At 40.3% G+C, this 17,715-nt stretch overlaps 1 protein-coding gene across 5 annotated transcripts in view; it reads left to right on the top strand.

Annotated features, from left to right (window-relative positions):
- TSC22D1 (TSC22 domain family member 1) overlaps positions 1-17,715 on the top strand; it is a 78,509-nt gene that overhangs the window by 21,892 nt on the left and 38,902 nt on the right. Inside the window, exons 2-3 of one of the 5 annotated variants that reach the window (XR_005843639.2) lie at positions 11,577-11,768; positions 12,753-15,004. The exons of 2 other annotated variants lie outside the window; for them this stretch is intronic. Coding sequence is in view for 1 of the 3 variants with exons in the window: in XM_040657286.2 (XP_040513220.1) it covers positions 5,474-5,516 (43 nt within the window). In the remaining 2 variants the exon portion in view is untranslated. Of the gene's footprint in view, positions 1-5,473; positions 5,934-11,508; positions 11,769-12,752; positions 15,005-17,715 lie in introns of those variants that run through there. 2 more of the 5 variants (XR_005843563.2, XM_040657286.2) reach the window with 2 other exon arrangements.

The raw sequence follows: 17,715 nt of genomic DNA, 5'->3' as shown, positions 1-17,715 counted from the left end.
TAATGAGGTGTCAGAATGTAATGTTAAATATAGTTACTTATACAAATGACCTTGTGACGCACTGTGCTTCACTGAATGCATGCTCATCCCTGTAAAGGAAAAGCCTGCCTTCTCAAAGATTGAGATACACGTCTCCTACATGCAATTTCTGCTTTTGTTAATGAAATTACTGTTGTTACACATCTTTAATGGGCAGAAGGAGGGGAAGGTAGGGGCTGGGTTAACTCCTTGCCATACTTGCTTCTCAGTCTTAGGGATCAGCACAGTGGGATATCTTCAGGTTGGATATTTGGAGAAATGTCTTCTCAGAAGGCGATGAAGCTTTGGCACGGGCTGCCCAGGGAGGTGGTAGAATCACCATCCCTGGAGGTATTCAAGAGCCATGCGGCTGTGGCACTGAGGGACGTGGTTAGTGGGCATGGTGGGGATGGGCTAACTGCTGGTCTAGGTGATCTTAGTGGTCTTACTGAACCTTAATGATTGTGTGAAACAGAGATGCCATTCTTTCTCCGCCAGACTGAAACTAGAAATCTTAAATAACTGAACTTGGTGTGAAGGTGGCATTTTTGAATGAATTTAGTTTACTGCTCTTAGTTTGATTAAGGGAGAGTGTCTAATATTCAGTAAACTAAACTTTCCTAAATAGCCATAAGGAAACCAACCATTGTGTCTGCTGTCCGTAACTCTCTCTTGCTTGTTGGAGTCTTTGCATCCTTAGAGCCATATTGTGTTCCACTTCCTGGCTCCTTCAGTCTTGGAATCTACAGTGCAATCAACAAAGCTGCCTTCAGCTCAGCTTCTTGGGATTGAGGGGTTTTAATGTTTTTTATGCTGACTTTTTGGGAGGCATCTTTGGGGAGGGACAGTCTTGGCTTTACTTTCTTGCATTCTAAACTCCTTTTCACACAGGAGAACAGAAGCCTGAAGTGAAGTTTGATAGAATTATCAAAAGAGAACCTGCTGACCTGGCTGTGTCTGTGTGCCAGGTTTTTTTTTATTGTGTGGCATACTGTTATCCTGTTGCTTCAGGCTGCAGCCTGCAAGTTTCTGTGCAAGTTTCTAGGCAGCTTTCAACCTACGCAACTACAAAATTCCTTGCAGAGGAAGCTGCAGCCAGTATGTGTGGATCAGTTGCAGGAACAGAGAGGTGTACTCATTGGGCTTGCTATATTGCATCTAAATAAAGTCCTAGGATGACCAATGACTACATCTAACACAGCATTTTATGCCTGTTTCAAGTTTGAGATATGTTAGCATTGGAAAGCATCTGTTTATCACTTTTCTCAGTTTGCATCTTCTGGGTTCCAGAGTGAAAATGACATGCTCAGACTTCAGTTATAGTAGTAATTCAGAATTTGTTAGGGTTTTTTTTGTGGTTTCACTTTGGCCAGAGAGCAGACCAGAGCTGGGTGCGTTGAAGCCAAGAAAATGGGATATGCTATTGAATCCTTGTTTGGATTTATTCAAACTGTTTCATTGCCTGCTTATAAAATAGCTAAATGGCTTTGGCAGATAACTCAAAGCGCAACAAAGGTGGAAGGGTTGACAGCTGCTTTCTCTCTTCATACATTCTGTGTAGAGCCTGATGATTACCTTTCCATGAACTTCTTTGGAGCTTTTTGAAAATGCTAGAATGCCAAATATTGAAATAAATGAGGGAGAGCAGATATCTGTAACTCTCGCCAGGTCCTGTATTCTGTATCTTGTAATATCACCATGACAGGTGGAGTTTCATCAATGATAAATCTGGTTTTCTCCCATGATATTTTTTAAGATACATTGATGTTATGACTGAGAAATTTCTTATACTTAAATGCCATCCTGAATGTAACAAGGTGGAAGTGAGTCTCAGGATAGAGTCAGCTTGAAAAGCAAGCCGCTGATTGTAGCAGAGTTGCATTACTCGACAAACCAAGCTGTCTGAAAACCAATGGAGGGCCCCTTCTTGATACACTGCTTAGGAAGCTGTGGAAAGCTTTCATAAACGTTAGTATAAATGGGATTTTGCTTCTGTAGAAATATTTTGAGCTTTGATTTGTGTTAGGTACATAAACATAAGGTAATAGCGAGGGGCACTTGTTCCCCCTGACCGAAAGATTGCCAAGAACCGTTTCTTCAATGTAGTTCTCATTTGTACTTTTGACTCATTTGTTGCATTCCATTTTATCACAGCTTCATGTTCTCATAAAACCTTCCTTGTTTTTAGCTAATTGTTTTTCATGCTGTCTCTAAGAAGTAGTAATTCTAGCACAGAACAGTTCTCACTTCGTATTTTTCTAAACTGCACTTCTGTTGGTGGTCTCAAAGGAGGAATGCCTCTAAAACTGAGCCAAGGATACTTCAAACTGGGCACTCAAAACCATTTGCAGTTGGAGGATGCTTTCAAAATACTTGTCTGTGCTTTGGTTGATTGAAGGCGAGGGGATTCCTGAAAATTGAGGTACTTAAATTGAGATGGTAGTGGCCTTCTCCCTCAGTGCGTGCAGTTGAAGTAGTGTGGAAGTTCTCTGGCAATCCCGCTAACGTGATACGTTTTAATTCTTGTTAATGATTTTCTTTTTTCGCAGCTTCCATTGTAAATAGCCATGCTTTTTATTTGTCGAGCGTGTTATTCAGTGTTGGAAAGCATCAGGGTTTGGTTGCTATGATGCCTTTTATGTTTTTTGTAACATGATGCATGACTTTCCATACTGTTGTTCATGCAGCCCGAAGAAGTAAAATGAGAGTAGTAACAAAAAAAAGTTTTCTTGAATGTATCCCCCTAAGGGATATGTAAAGTTAACATTAGTATCTCTCTTGTCAAGCATAACAATCATTGCTTTTAAAATAAATGATTCCAGCAATTGGCATTGCTGCATGAAATTTGTCTCAAAACTGTTTGGCAAATGAATCGAACAAACTGCAATGAGCGGTGTTATTTAAAAAAAAGAAAACACCCCCCCTTCCCCCAGAAGTAGGCTTGCAAAAGGTCATGAAAGAAAAGCTGAATTGTACTTAAAAATAGTAAGGGTGATGCAACGTTCAGGTTTGTGTTCAAGCCTGAGTACCATACCCGTAATGTGGGCTCCAGTCCTCCAAGTGGCTTAATAAATGGAGACAGGCGCTGCTGCTCTTGTGGCTGTAGCTCAGTAAGGTTCAATCGGTGGCTCTGCTGCAGGGGGAGTACAGGATGTAGGAACCCAAACGAAAGCATTTGACTTCCATGTGTCAGCTTTTCCCTTCCCTTTGCCCCCCATAGTTTCCCTTGCATCCCTTTCCCCTTCCTTCCCCGCTGCGGTTTCCCTCTGGCTCTGTGTGCCTCTTGGCTCGCAGCTGCCCAAAGCAGGCAGGCTGTGCTGCTCTCAGCTCGGGGCACGCTGCCCAGCTGCTGCATGCTGTCACGCAGGAGGAGTGCTGCCCTGCTCCTTGCCCTCCCTTGCTGGAGCCAGGGACCTGCTTGTCTGCTCTGTTGTCATGCTTCATGCAGCCCCCCCCCCTCTTCTTTGGGGCATCCCAACTGGATGTAAGTTGAACCCTGGATTCAAAAGTAGCTGTTCTGTTGCAAAGATGCAGCAGAAATAGTCTATTTCTTTTATGACCCTATCAAGATTATGGTAGAGTGACACAAGTGATAATCTTGCGGAGTCTGGAATGGTTTATTGCTTGAAACCATGCAATTGTGGGAGCTGGTAACTTGCAAGTTCATTGAGTTTTAAACTGTGCGTGTGAATTTTGACATTGATTCTCTCGATCTTCCTTTTAAAATGCTCATACTTTATCAGTAATACCTTCTACCGCTGCCTGTGAAGTTGCAGCTAGATCCGTTGTATGTTGATGTCATTTTTTGTCTTTAATTGGTATTATGAAAGCTAAAGCATCTATTTGCCGGGCTCAGAAATCTATGCACCTCATTTAACGATCCCTTTCCATAAAGGGCAGGGTTGTCGTGTTTAAACTGCTTGCTTTTTCATAGTGCAACACTGCTAGCATGCATGCTACTCGGGGGTGGTTAAGTGCTTCTTTTGCAGTGGTGGAGTATTGCTCTCTCCACCTTCCTCCTCTTCCCTCCTTCCCCAGTCCTTTTCCTCCACTTCAGAGATAGGAGCCATCCTCTTCCTTGGTTTGTTGAATTCAGAATATGCTTCACTGCATGGGCTTTTTTTTTTTCAATGATCTGCAGAAGGTATGAAAACAAATTCTTACTTGCTCGTGGTGGTGAGAGACTATCAATATTTTGTTAGTGCTTTTGTTTTTGCTAACACACCCTTCTTTTCTGTCTACATGTTTTTGATGTACAAGAAGAAGGGAAAATCTGAATCAAAATGTTGAGTCATAATATCAAGATATGTTGCTTGAAAACCAGACTTCTGCTCAGTGTATGAGTCTTCTGTCGTGCAGACTACTGGAATACACGTGCATGCTGTGTTTTAGGAAACAGAGTGCAAGAACTTGACTGGTAGAAGGCAATTCCCTGACCACTTTGGGGGGTGGGGGAAGACGAGCCCAGAGAAGCAGAGTGCAGTTTCCTTTAAGCTGACTGTGTCGAGCTTTGTCACGTGCACTGTGCTTTCCTTTTTGGCAAACTAGAAGATGGAGTTCTATTTAAGTAACGCTTTGAGTCTGTAGGATTAGTTATCTGATACAAACTTTCTTTTATGTAGAAATAATGGCCTCGTGGAATACTTGAGATTTCGGCTTTTACTTGGTAGCTGGGAAGCCCTTCAGCTGGAAATAAACCACTTTGTTCATGTATACCCTACAGTTAAAATCTAATAACTTCAATGCAGACCTTTCTCGATCCTGGTGCAGACTAATTTTAGAATCTTGCCTTAAAAAGAAAACGTGATGGAAGGAAAGGGGTCTTGTTGGTCTTTTATAGGAAAACTGACCCTAGGAGCTTACAGACAGAAGCATTTTATTAAACTTAACAGCTAGTTTGGAGAAACACCAATTTTTTTATTATTTTTTTTAACAGAAAGAACCAAGTGATCAGGAGCTAATTTTATGCTGAAGATGAGCCTTATCTCGGGAATTTGTGCTGTGTGTGGTTGTCAAACTTACTTTCAAAATAAGCCTTGCATATTGTGTGTCTTACTCATATACAGAGGGGTTTGGCAGTGATTGAAATGTTTTACTATCAAATGGGCCGATAGTCTGTACGTATTTGCCTGAGTGTGTGGGGAAGCTCTTTTTATCTGTCCTGGATTGTATTTTTTTTTTGTCAATGAAGTCTTGACTTAAATGAAGAAAGGAGGGTCCTGTGGGATTCGGGGTGTGGTTAAACATCTCCAGCCCGGGTCAGTCAGTGGGGTAAGTTTCTGTTTTGGTATGGATGTCTGGTGTTTGTTTTCCATGTTCTGTATGATTCTGTGAGAGCAGTGAGTCTGGCCTAGGAACAGATCTTTGTGTTCATCTCTGTTTTATCGTTATACGTGACTTGACGCTGTTTTTCTTTCTTTCACACAACCTAAAACAAGTGCTAATATTTCAACAGATACAGAATGACAGTCAGACATGGCACACTGGTATGCCTGTGAAGAGGCACTGGCAAAGTTAATGGTGTCTAGTGCAAAAGCTGGGAGTTGTGGCTGATGGAAGCAGGTAGGTGTGAAGGTGCTTGCATGAAGAAAAGACAGGGCAAATCAGTGAAAACACAACTCTACTGAAGCAGAGACAAATAATATGTTTCAGGTGTCCTTTATTTCAGCTGAACTATGAGTGTTTTATTATGAAGCCTGTGGTGGTCTCCAAATAATGTTTGGAGAGAACGAGACAGTTTTAACTTGATATTAAGATGTGGGTGAATTTGAGGCACTGTCTCGTAAGGAAAGTAATTGTCAGCAAACCTTTAGAAAGTGTGTTTTTATGTGGTGGTAGCAGTACAAGATAATCAAGAACACATTTTCCATGTACTGCTAGCACTTACTAGGGGAAAAAAAAAAGTAGTAATGTGGCTCTAATCTAAGTCATAATTGCCATGGGACATTTTTGGTTGGATTTTGACCTGGATGGCCAGACTTCGCATTGTGGAAGTATTGTGGTACACTTGCGCATCGTTTGCAAGTAATGACTTGAAATTGGTGTCTGTTTCCACTGTCACTAGCTCATGTTAGACAAAAAAGGAGCCCTAGTTACATCACACTTCTTCTCAGTACTGGAGAGCTAACATAGCTTACAGCAGCATTTGGCATCAGGTTGTGCCTCAGCACTAGGAGTGTTTGTAGGACACTCAGTCCAGTTTTGGCTGTAGAGTTCTTATAGCTGCTAAGAAAGGGAAGACAAGCCTGCTGGTCAGATTGTGCTGCATTTGTGAGATCAAGAGTTAGGAACATCTAAGAGAAAAAGATGTAGCAATTAACATTTGATATGGAAAGTAACACAGTAAGGATTCAGTTCTGAAATAGGTTCAATAGTACTCAATAGGTTGAGTACTTTCCATTGTAAAACTCCTTAAAACTGAGGACTTTATATTAAAAAACAAACAAACACAAATTACTTATTTAGTTTTCATTTTTTTTTCCAGTGCATCCATGTTGCCATTTACAAACATTAACCCATTAAATTTCTGTATGTATGTGAGTAAATACTTGTGTGAAAGGAATCTCATTTTTGCTGTATTGGAGTTCTCCACAGACCATACGTACCGGGGGAGAGTTGTGAAGAAGTGCAAGGGTCAAAACGTACAGGCAAAAGCCTTGAGCCATTTTCACCTGAAAATTCAGTTTGGGGGAAAAATAAAAACCCAAACCAGCAAATAATCAGTCTAAAACCAGCACCGGTGTTCAGTCTGGTATGGCTCTTGAACAGTATTGGGATCTTTCCTCTTCACATTGATCACATGTAATAGTTCAGCTTCCAAGTTTCCCAGGATCGCTTCTCTGGCCGAGGTCTTTCACCCAGCCCAGCAGTTATGTGAAGACTGAAAACTAAGAAAAAGGATGCTTTAAAATAATTGTGCAGCATATTTATGTAAGTTAGTAGCATTTAAATTGAAACAAATCAACTAACCCGTTTATTTAGTGCTGAAAAGGAAAACGCAAAGATAGTTAATATTAAGAAATCAAATATTTTGTGTCATTTCTTCAAATAAATCAGAGGTACACAGTACCTAGATTACTGTAACCTGTGTCACTACAGTTAGCTTTTCCTGCTCTTAGATGTGCTGGAAGAAATGCAGAGAACATTTCTCAAATGCGTTGTGCTTTGACAGCTGTATGCAACTTTGGGATTCTGTCTCGCTGAATTTGGAGCAGCCACAGCTTATTACTGCTCTTAAACTGGACGCTGGAAAGGTCTTCCAGTGAACGTCACCTGTGTGCATCTCAAATAGGTCAGAACCCCTTCGGTGATAACGTAGGCAGCACTGTGGCCTCTTAGTGGTGTGTAATATGCTGTTAAAGAGGTTAAACACAAAGTATTTCTGGAAGGAGACCAAATAGTGTAAAAGAAACTCTGAAGTTTTGCAAGTCAAGATTCCTGTCATGCCGGTTGCCTGAAGGTTTAGCTTTTAATGATGAATTGCATGATAATTTTGTTTTGAAATCGGCACTTTGATAAATTTTTGCTGCTTTTTCTCTTTCCTGAGGCTTGATAGCAGTGTTTCCTGGTGCAACTGCTGTAATCTTCAATGACCTTTTCCTTTCTGTCCCCTCAGTTTCCCCCTCCCATTCTCCCAAACCGAAATTCAGCAGGAAGCTTTGGGAAACCAGTCTGCTTGTTTTCCTTGGTGTCAGGGGCTTGAAATTTAAACAGATAACACGAGTGATGTGAAGCTGACATTTCAGTATCCGTGTCATGTTGGTGCTAACTGCCAGAGAAAGGTACTTTGCTCAAATTTGTTGTTCATGTTTATTTGGTATAACAGTTCAACTAGATATAGGTGAATAGATCGTGCAGTGAGTTGGCAGCTTGCATGTTTCTAGAGATAGGACCAAACCAATGAATAGCAACAGAGCAGCAATGACTCCTCAACTGAGAAGGCTCTGCTTTTGCAGCTGCAGATATTCCATGTGGCCAGCACCACTTCAAATCTAAAACATTTGCATGAGAATAAATATAAAACTTGCATCTTGTTTCAGGACTGAGAAGTAGTTGATCAAGATGCAAGTATCTTGAGTAAGATGAGGCTGTTTGCTTTTTGATCCCATGCTCTTTCACTTAGATCTTGGAGTAGTTGAAGCTGCAGTGTTACAACAACAAAAAAAAAGCGTTGCTTCTGCTCTGTGCCACTTACCAAATGCATGGGTTCAGTGTTTCCTGATAGGTAATCAGTGTTACCTTGAGGTCTCTATCAACAATCAGGTCACTGTGGAAAGGTGAAGATACTGCAGAGATTCATTTCTTCCCTCAAAGAAGATGAAAACATTTATTTTAAGTGCATTCTGTATGCTCACAAGTGAGGACATGAGAGCCTTTCCCGACTTCATCTTCTGGAGATTATCTGCATAAGTTATTCCTATATCATCTCAGCCAGAATTTTCCCTGTACCAACAAGAAGGATCCCATTGCTTGAGGTGGATCAGTAAACAGCAGTACAGTGACTGAGAAAAGAGCAGTGTCTGTTCAGCTTCTTACGCTTGCCTAACATCCCATTTCTGTAGCAGGAATCAATTATGATTGCTGAGGCAGCAAAAAAAAACCTCTCCCAGAATTCCCCTAACGGGGGTTCATGTGTTTTGGATGGTCTATTCTAGATTTGTTCTGCTCTTCTAAATCTTGGAAGAACAAAAGATCATTTATTAGAGCTTCTCTCTTCAAAATGCGGAGTGATACAGTGGTTTTGGCCTGAAGTTTGTATTTGTATAGAAATCAGGCTGGTATTTTTCAAAGCTACAACACAAACATGACCAATCTGTAGTGTTCAATGCCAAATATACAAGAAAAGAAAAATATGCAAAAAGATAAAAAGTGAAAATAAGGGGCAGGCCTTTTTTGGAAACAGAGAAATAGTATGACCTTGATGCAAGGAAGGAGCTTACAAACAAGTTATTCCTAACAGCACAATTCAGGATGATCTCCCAGAAACTGTTCCGCTGCTTATCTGTTTTCATGAGAAAAACACCAGTGCACCATGTTCTCATGGATGCTTTTTTTCCCTTAAGTTTTATGTTGGGTCTTTGTATCCTCTACTGAACTACTACACAAATTGAATTAGATGAAGTAATCTCCTCTGCGCCCCTGAAGCCTGAGTACATGATTTCATAGTAGGCAGTATACCGAAGGTTTTCTGGAGTCGTCTTTTCCCAGTGAATAAGATCTTTCATTATAGAGGATCCCTCAAAGGCAGCCTTTTGATCATACTGGAACACGGACAGATTCCTGTTTCAAGCAGCCTGCACGAAGCTGGGTCGTGCTACTTCATCTGAGTTGTCTCTGGTATCTCCTGTTGCTTTGAGCTGGAAAGGAATCTTCACTTAAGAGCGTTACTAGCATTTCCAGCTTTAGCACCTATCATCTGAAATTAAGCCTGTAATGCTGTATATGGCATTGTGCTTGCACAAAGTGTGTTGGCAAGTAAGTGTTAGCAACTTGAAAAGTTACTGAGTCAAGGTACTTGCAACCTAAGAAGAAAGAACCTTATTATTCACTATTTTGTCTGGGAGGAGAACTGTGTTGTCCTTTTGTAATAGATTTTTTTTTTTTTCAATCAGAGAGTAGATAGCAGTAGAAATTCTTTGAGCACATCCTGTGCATTATATTTTTCTCTCTTGTTTTTATCTTGTACCTCCTGCCTTACTGGAAGCAGAGAGCATAAGTATAATCCTAGGGACATCTAATGGCCAGTTACTTTTATGTTTTGGTCAGTTACTGTTCTTTGCAGACAGACACTGTCCAGAAACATGCAGGTGGAATGAGAAGACTGAACCCAACTCTCCAACCTTTTGAAAGCTGATCTTAATAGAAAAGTCAGTATCTTGTCAAATTGAAAGATGTAGGAACACATGGTCTCGTGTTAAAATGGAAATAGCTAAGCAGATGTCGTGGAGTTCCACTAAAGGATAATTAATCCTACTTTTTTTTTATTTATGAAATAGTCTATTTAGAGCAAAAACTCTTGCCTTAAATTGAAATAATATCACCATGTTTGTTATCCTTGGAGGAATCAAGAGGCAGAATATCTTTCTGCATGCCCAAGCAGTTAATCTGGAACTAATTTACCGATTCTTATTTTTTTTGTTGTTGTTGTAATTAGTGTGGGATATCAGATTCTGTTAGTGTTTTACAGACATCTCACATGATACATTCCTGTTTACTACTCTCACTGCAAAAGCTTAAAGATGCCTTTTTGAGAATATATTATTGAAGCGATTTGAATGACAAAACCTGTCTTTCATTCCAACTTCTTTTTGTATTATTTGTAGCAGAATGAAGAGTTGTTTTTTTGAGGATGGGAGTGCTTAGAATTGAAGGGCACTTCAGGTATCTAACTATACAAAATGTTTTGGTGAGATATATAGTCTGAAGGAGAGAATGTGAGGAAAAAAAACATAGTAAGACTTCCCCAAGATGAATGATATTGATTTGATGCAATGAAATTGCATCAAACATGAGTGGATCGCCTTCTTTGTTAACTATTGGATCACGTTTTACCTGGTGTCCTCCAAGCACTGCAGATAAAACAGTAGACAGCAATTACCATGTATACAAATACTGAACACTACTGCTGATGTTTAAAAGCTTATCGCAATGGGTAATAGCCAGTAAACAAATACAAAGCTATGCATGCAGTTGTTTTAAGTCCTGTCACTTCTACTTCTCTACTACCCTATTGCTTGTTGGCTCCATGCTACTGATAAAATTTCACTGGAGTCTATCAGTTTTCAGGATTTGTGAAGAGAAAAATTTATGCTTTTATTCATTAATATTTTTATATAAAAGTTAACTCCTAGGGCAGCTAAATTCTCAGGAAGAAGGGCATATTCTACAAATTGAGAAACTCAGTAAGAAGTTTGGGTGGTTTCTCAGCTTCTACAGCTATATCGTGATGTACCGACGTTGAGTAGAGAAGTTGAGATTGGAATAAGGCCTTTTGCAGAGGAGCTGGAAGTAGGGTTAGGAAGTCGTTGATAAGGGAAACATCCAGGTAAGTATGATGTTTTCTTCTTAAAGAGCCTTCTGTCTGTGATCACGGGGAGGTGTTCACTACACTGCAGTAGATGCCATTTTTAATTTTCTTGAGGGAACAGAGGAGAAATTTGGAATTTTTTTTCCCAGAAATAACCTCATAAATTCTTTTGCCCACCTTTGCATCTTCTTGTAACAAATGAGAGAACTTTCTGGACCAAAAATCTTATCGATCTCATCTGTTGGTAGATGTCTTAAGTCTCGAAAGTTCACAGTTCAGCACTTTGGGGTGGGTTGTTATTTTTTTGGCATCAGAGCATGAAAAAACTGCATGTCTAGTCCTCATCTCTTGTCATCCTCCCCTATGGCAGTGACTCTATGTGTATGTCTCTGTGTGGCCGAGAATGAGGGAATGCAGGTCATTATTCAAGAAGTTACCAACTAGCACTTTTCCTTCCCCTCCAGTCTTTCTGCCTCCCTATCCTGGAAGTATGGAGTCCCTGCCTCAGCCTACGGCTTCATTCTTTTTCCAGCTACCCACAAAAGTAAAGAACCAGTGTGAAAGTTTGAAGAAAGAAACCACTCAGAGGACTGAGTCTCAAGCAAAAGCTCCAGGTTGCAGACTCAGAAAGAAACTTCCTTTGGGGAAGGATCTGCTTCCAGGATTTGCTCGTCTCTTTTTCCTTGGGCAGACAGAGTTCTTGAAGCAAACAACAGGGTTGCAGGTAGGTAGGGCCCCTTCAAACTGCCATCCACTCAGGTGTGGAGGATGAACTTTATACTGTTTCTTTATGCTTTTTTTGTTGATATTGTCTTCTGCTTCTCTAGGCTGCTGAGAGGAGAGAGTGTGAGCAGTTTAAAGAAAAAATGTGGGAGAGAGAGAGGAGAAAAAAAATTACCTGGGTACTTGGAAAGAATGTTTTTACACCTCTGAATAATTTTCCTGTTCCTGGGGTCGTATTTGCACAGGAGTTCTTTAAGGCTCTGATAATGATCTTCTTCTGACCCTTTTCTGTACAGGAGACAAAGTCACAGAAATTGGTGGCGAAGGCATAAGTAAAGCCAGTGATTGTATCTGACCCCATGCCACATAACGTTCATCTCCTCCCTGTCTCTTTACACCAGTGTTAGCTTTGGATATACACAGTGAGGTGGAGGTCACCAAAAGGATCTGAAGTCCTGATTGATTCCCAATGGTGACGATGTTCCCCATTTTTGAATGTGTAAATATGCTCTTCCTTCAAAGGAGTCTGTGGCTGTTGGGTCTAAGTCCTGTTTCTTTGTCTGTGTGAAGGAAACAGGCTGGGATGCTCTGAGTAAGGAAGGGGATGTGCTGCTGACCGGCTCAATCGGCAATTCCTGAGGCCCAGATAAGGGGTATCAGTATCTGGAAATTCTGGAGTATCTGGAAAATTCTGCCTTCCTTGCTTCAAGCTGTGCAGAGCAACAGCCTCTTCCTTGCGAACATCAGTAGCCCAAAGTCAGATTTTTCTTTCTCCAGCTATGTCATTGCTGACACAGGAAGTTTATTCTAATTTTTTGATTTTTTAGCAAATGATGTCACCTGAAAACTGGCAATGAAATTTAAGGAGTTTTTCAGGTCCTCTTTCATGCTCAGTGAAGTCATTTGGAACTATGTTACGTGCGTTATTACTTTGGTGCATCTTATGACTATTCTCTCCTTCTTCATTCCCTCCAACTTGCTTCAGGACACCTTGTAACCTTTATACTGCTTCACAAGTCTTCGGCAGAAGATTATGAGAGCCATTTATGTTGCTGGAAGATGACTGGGTTTGGATCTTGGCCTTCCTTAAGCAGGATCTCCTGACAAAAATGGGATTGGGAAAGAAATGACTCCTTTTTCCATCATACAGAGCCACCCTAGAAACGGAAGCGTAGGCAGAACGTTACTTCTAATGTGTGATTCTTTAGGGAATTTGTTTGGCCTCCCATGGTCCTTCTGATATGATGTCATACAGATGTTTTATAAAAACCTAAACCTGGCGTCTTGCTGTCTGATGAAGATCAAATTGGTAAATCCAACTTGAGGAGTTTGCGGGTCTCATAATGTGATGAGATCTTGCTAACTTCTCTATAGGAGATGCCACGTGAATCTGTGAAACTGGGTTCTGCTGTGCCTCAGATTGATACGTTTGTAAAGCCTTTTCTACTTATAGTCTATTTAAATGATTGCAAAGCATATTGATGAGGATTCTTATGGAAATGGTGCTTAGTTAGGCTTCCACCTCTTCAGTTTCATTAAAAACAAAAGACAAATGTCCATGGCTATATGAAAAGCATTGGGTCTTTTGAGGTTTCGTGTTAATTCTATAGGGAAAAAAAAGGTATATTGGAAGTGCTGAAAGTGGAAAAACGTAGATTTTTTTTCTTCAAGATTGAAAAGTTGTTAGAAAGCAGAATGCTTTAATTTTTTTCCCTCAGGGATTCTGTAGTCAAACTTGAATGTCTTGCGAGATCTCAAATAAAAACCTTATGTTTGGCAGTAGTGAACGACACATTCGTGTCCATCTACTCTTGTTCTTTTTCACTGTAGGAAATGAATTTTGAACAATAGGGCTTACTTTTAACGTTCTAACTAGGAAAGAGGAAAGCTTTGTTCTGACTCTGGAGTGTGAGAAGGGCTGGCAGGAGGGTGAACTGGACCCTCTGGCAGGTAAAGAGCTCTTCTATTTCTCTGTGTTCTGCTTCTGGCAGTTGGAGTAAACTAGACATTTGTGCTTGAATGCAGTTAATTTCTTACATCAGTTACTGTGCTAACATAGTTTTTAACTAATGCTTGGATCTTTCATTAAATGCACCAGCGTGCTTACATTGTTGATTGGTCTGAGCGTAGCCCTGAGGCTACCGCTTCATGGCAGTTGTGACTTCTTATTATGCTGGAATGCATCGCAGCCTTAGTACATTCTAAAAATAATTGTTCAGATGGTGCTGTTTAAGTACATTCTTATGTAGTGAGCCATTTTCACTGGACTTTGTGAAATTTGGCTGTCTGTTGGATGCCTTTAATATCTTTATTTCTTTTTCCATGAATATCAGGCTACTTTGTCTTGCTTCTTCTGTGGTTATCAAGTCAAATGCTAAATTTATGACCTGGTATTTTTAGAAAACAGTCTGATACATGTGTTAAACCATGCAACTGCAGTAACATTTGTGCACTTTGAAGTTAAAAGAAACTGTTTTAATGTGACAAATGTTCTTAAAAAAAAAAAGTGGAAGTGTGTGTATGCATATGGTGACTTCAAAATTGAGTAGTTGTCATAGGTACAGATCTTCGGACATAAATTGCGTGCTTAACAGGAGTAATCTGGAGGTTATAAGCTGAAGATCTGTGAGTCTTAGAAATAAATACTAACATCTGTGGCTTGAGATCTGTGCCAGCACTTCTCTTAGTTGAAAATACCTGTGTGTTTCTGGCTTGTAGTCTGCTTAAGGCTTGATATGGTTTGTGCCTTCCTTAAAAGGTACATCTCCTCAGCCGCAGTTCTTGGTCGTTTTGTTCTGTAGTGTAACGCAAATATAAGACCATTAAACACTTGTGAAAACTAAATACTTAAAGTAAAATAACAGAGGTACTGAGAACTTACTAATATTATTGTTTCAGTTGCTGTTTCTAGGGAAACATAAAATGACTTCATTCATCCCTCATCCCCCCCCCCCCCCCATAGTAATAATTAAAAAAAAAAAAACAAAAAAGCAAAAAACAAACAAAAAAAAAACACCCAGAAAACCAACCAAAAACCACACACAGAGGAAAAACTCTCCAAAATCTGTTGTTTTTATTTAAGTCAGCGTTTTAATACTTCTTGTGTATCAGCATTGTTAGCGTACCACTGTTGTGCTCTGGGCTTTGCAGCTGGCATCTTGGGTTCTTAATAAGTTGTTTAGAGTGATAACTCGTGCCTTTGTGTTTATTAAATAATAAAGATGTCTGAAACCGTTTTCTTCTTGTTTATATTGTACCTAATGTAATTGTATGAGTATTGAGTGACTCTCTTCTGCTGTGTCCCCAGAATGTCAGGAAACATGGAGAAGCATGGTGTGGTTTTAGAGTGTATGGTTTTAGAGGCTTTTTAATCCCAGCTACTAATGGAATTTCAGAAGATAGGCTTGCAGTATTTCTGTTTTTCCTCTTTCTGCTCCCTTTAAGATTCCTTGAGCATTAGAGCTTCCTGACTCATTTTGTGTAATCCTTTACATCTTCTTTACCAGATGCCAGCTCCTCCTCACTGTTTCGTATCCAGTGAATAAAATCCTGGCTGTTGACATCTCTTTTTTTTTTCCTGTCCCAGAAAAGTTATCTTGTTTAATGTGAAAGATGTGCTTTCTTCTTCCCACCTTCTATCTCCACCCTCTGTGACTCTGTGTTCCAACTCTGTTATGGGATGCTTTGAAAGTGATGGAGCCTCCTGTAAAGATTGAGATATTCCAGGAAAAAAAACTTGCTAATATTGCTGCTTCTGCCAGAGCTGAACTTGTTTCTTTTCTTTTCGTGTGTGTGTGTGTGTATGTGAGATGAGTTGCCAGTTCAGGTTATCTTCTTCGAAGGAAGGACCAAAAGCATTAGTCCTTCCACAAACAAAATGAGAATAAACAGCACAAAATCTGGGGTGTTTTTCCTTGCTTTGCAGTGAGGGAGATGCATAACAAAACCATCAGCAGACCGGTTTTGTCAGCAGTAGAACTGGGAACTGGATTAGATTCTCACTTTCATCTCTCCAGTCCTGTCTGGGATTTGGTCAAGTAGAAATGACAACAAAAATATTTTGTTTTCAGCTTCTTTTTTTGCCTGTTGAGGAAAGCAGATCCCTTGGTTTGCTTGTCAGTGATACCTGAAAGAGTGAATGTGATTTGAGGGTTAGCTGAGAAAAGTGTTTTCCATTGAAAATTGGAATAGGCCTTATCTGAACAACAGTGCTAACAAACAGCTGAACTGTCCCAGGTTTGTTTCTTACATGGACTTTCTGAAGAACTGGAAGCAGCACAGCTCCTAGGCCAGGCCCATAAATGATACAGGTTGATATCAACAACGTGAGGTGAGTTGGTGGGTTGTTTCAGGACCTGTCGGGCTTTGCTGATTAAGAAACCGGATTGTCAAAATGGCATGCAAGTAATTACAAACCAACTCTTGGAAACATGGCTTTGAAGACCCTAATAAGTTTGGGGTTTTTTTTACTAATGACAGTGAGACTTCCTTGATCCCTCCCAACACTTTTCCTTGAAGAGTATGAAATTACAGTTCTAACAAACTGTCCTGTTATTTCATTCCTATGGTCTACTCTCACAAGTGGGTGGTTTGCCTCCTCTCACCAGCAGAAATGGATGTTTCTGCTTTTTCTATGTATGGAGTGGATGCCAGGAAAATATGTGGGTTTGGGGCTTCTGTCACAGAACAGTAAATGAAGAAATCTATCTTGTACAAACGAGTATTACCTTTATGGGGAGAAATGGTTTTATTTATTCCAACTGAACATTGTGAGAGTTTGCTCCAGTGACTACAGAGGCATATGGAGGGCGTGGTATTTTTCTTGGTTCTATTGCTTTAATACTGTTAAAAGTATGTTGGAATTTTATGCAGCTTCGGCATATTTTCGAGATGTTACTCTGATTAAAATTAACTGTCCAGGCAGTTGAATTTTGCAAACGTTTTGCTTTTTGTTGTTGGAAAGGTTTTTTTAATACAAAGTAAACTAGGCTTGTTTCCCCCCTTTTATGTGGGGCTGCAGAATGATAGGAAAGACTGAGTATCAGATTTTACAGAAATTACTATCAAACTGGAGAGTTCTGTCTGTTCTTCTCATTTGATTCCTATTCTGTATTGCTGTAAGTCTGATGCCCAGGTGGTTAGGTTCTTTGGTGCCAAATAAAGTATGCTGACACTGTTTTCCTTGAGTATTTTGGGGAGCAATAGCGCTTTCTTGTATTATGCTGAGGAGCATTCCAGCAAGAGTTTTCTATATTGAAATTTGTTTATTTTATGCTGGTATTGGTAATATCTTCCAAGTATCTGTTCCCTGTATTAACGCTAAATTTGATCTAATTACTTTCGATTACTTTTAGGAGGAAGTTTTTCACCCAGAGGGTGGTGACGCACTGGAACAGGTTGCCCAAGGAGGCTGTGGATGCCCCATCCCTGGAGGCATTCAAGGCCACGCTGGATGTGGCTCTGGGCAGCCTGGTCTGGTGGTTGGCGACCCTGCACATAGCAGGGGGGTTGAAACTGGATGATCATTGTGGTCCTTTTCAACCCAGGCCATTCTATGATTATATGATCTTTTTTCCCCTCATGCTTGCAGTTGCAAACTCTTTCCATCTGTCCTCCTTTAATAAGAGTATGCTGGTCAGGTCTCGTACTTCACTCAACCAGTTCAAAATGGTTGTTTCATTTCTTATTAAATCAAATTTGAGTGGGAATGATGAACAGTAAAACCACATTTTTTCTTAAGCATTTATTCTCAGGAAAAATCAAGGGAACTTTTTCCTTGTATCCTTTCCTTTGTATTTTTGGAGTACACCCAACTTGGAAGACTTGAGCATCTCCCTGTGGCTAGCAGTCAAACCAGTGCTTCCAGTGTGGAGTGCTTTAGCTGCAGGGTGTTCTGCTTCCCTTTCCAGGTAATGTTAGCACCCCGATTCCTGCTCGTTGTTGGACTC

The sequence above is a fragment of the Gallus gallus genome, chromosome 1 (assembly GCF_016699485.2).
Source record: "Gallus gallus isolate bGalGal1 chromosome 1, bGalGal1.mat.broiler.GRCg7b, whole genome shotgun sequence".
In the NCBI taxonomy this organism is placed as follows: Eukaryota; Metazoa; Chordata; class Aves; order Galliformes; family Phasianidae; genus Gallus; species Gallus gallus.
Note: the sequence above shows the minus strand (reverse complement) of the source record. Positions and strands in the feature narration are given on the sequence as shown.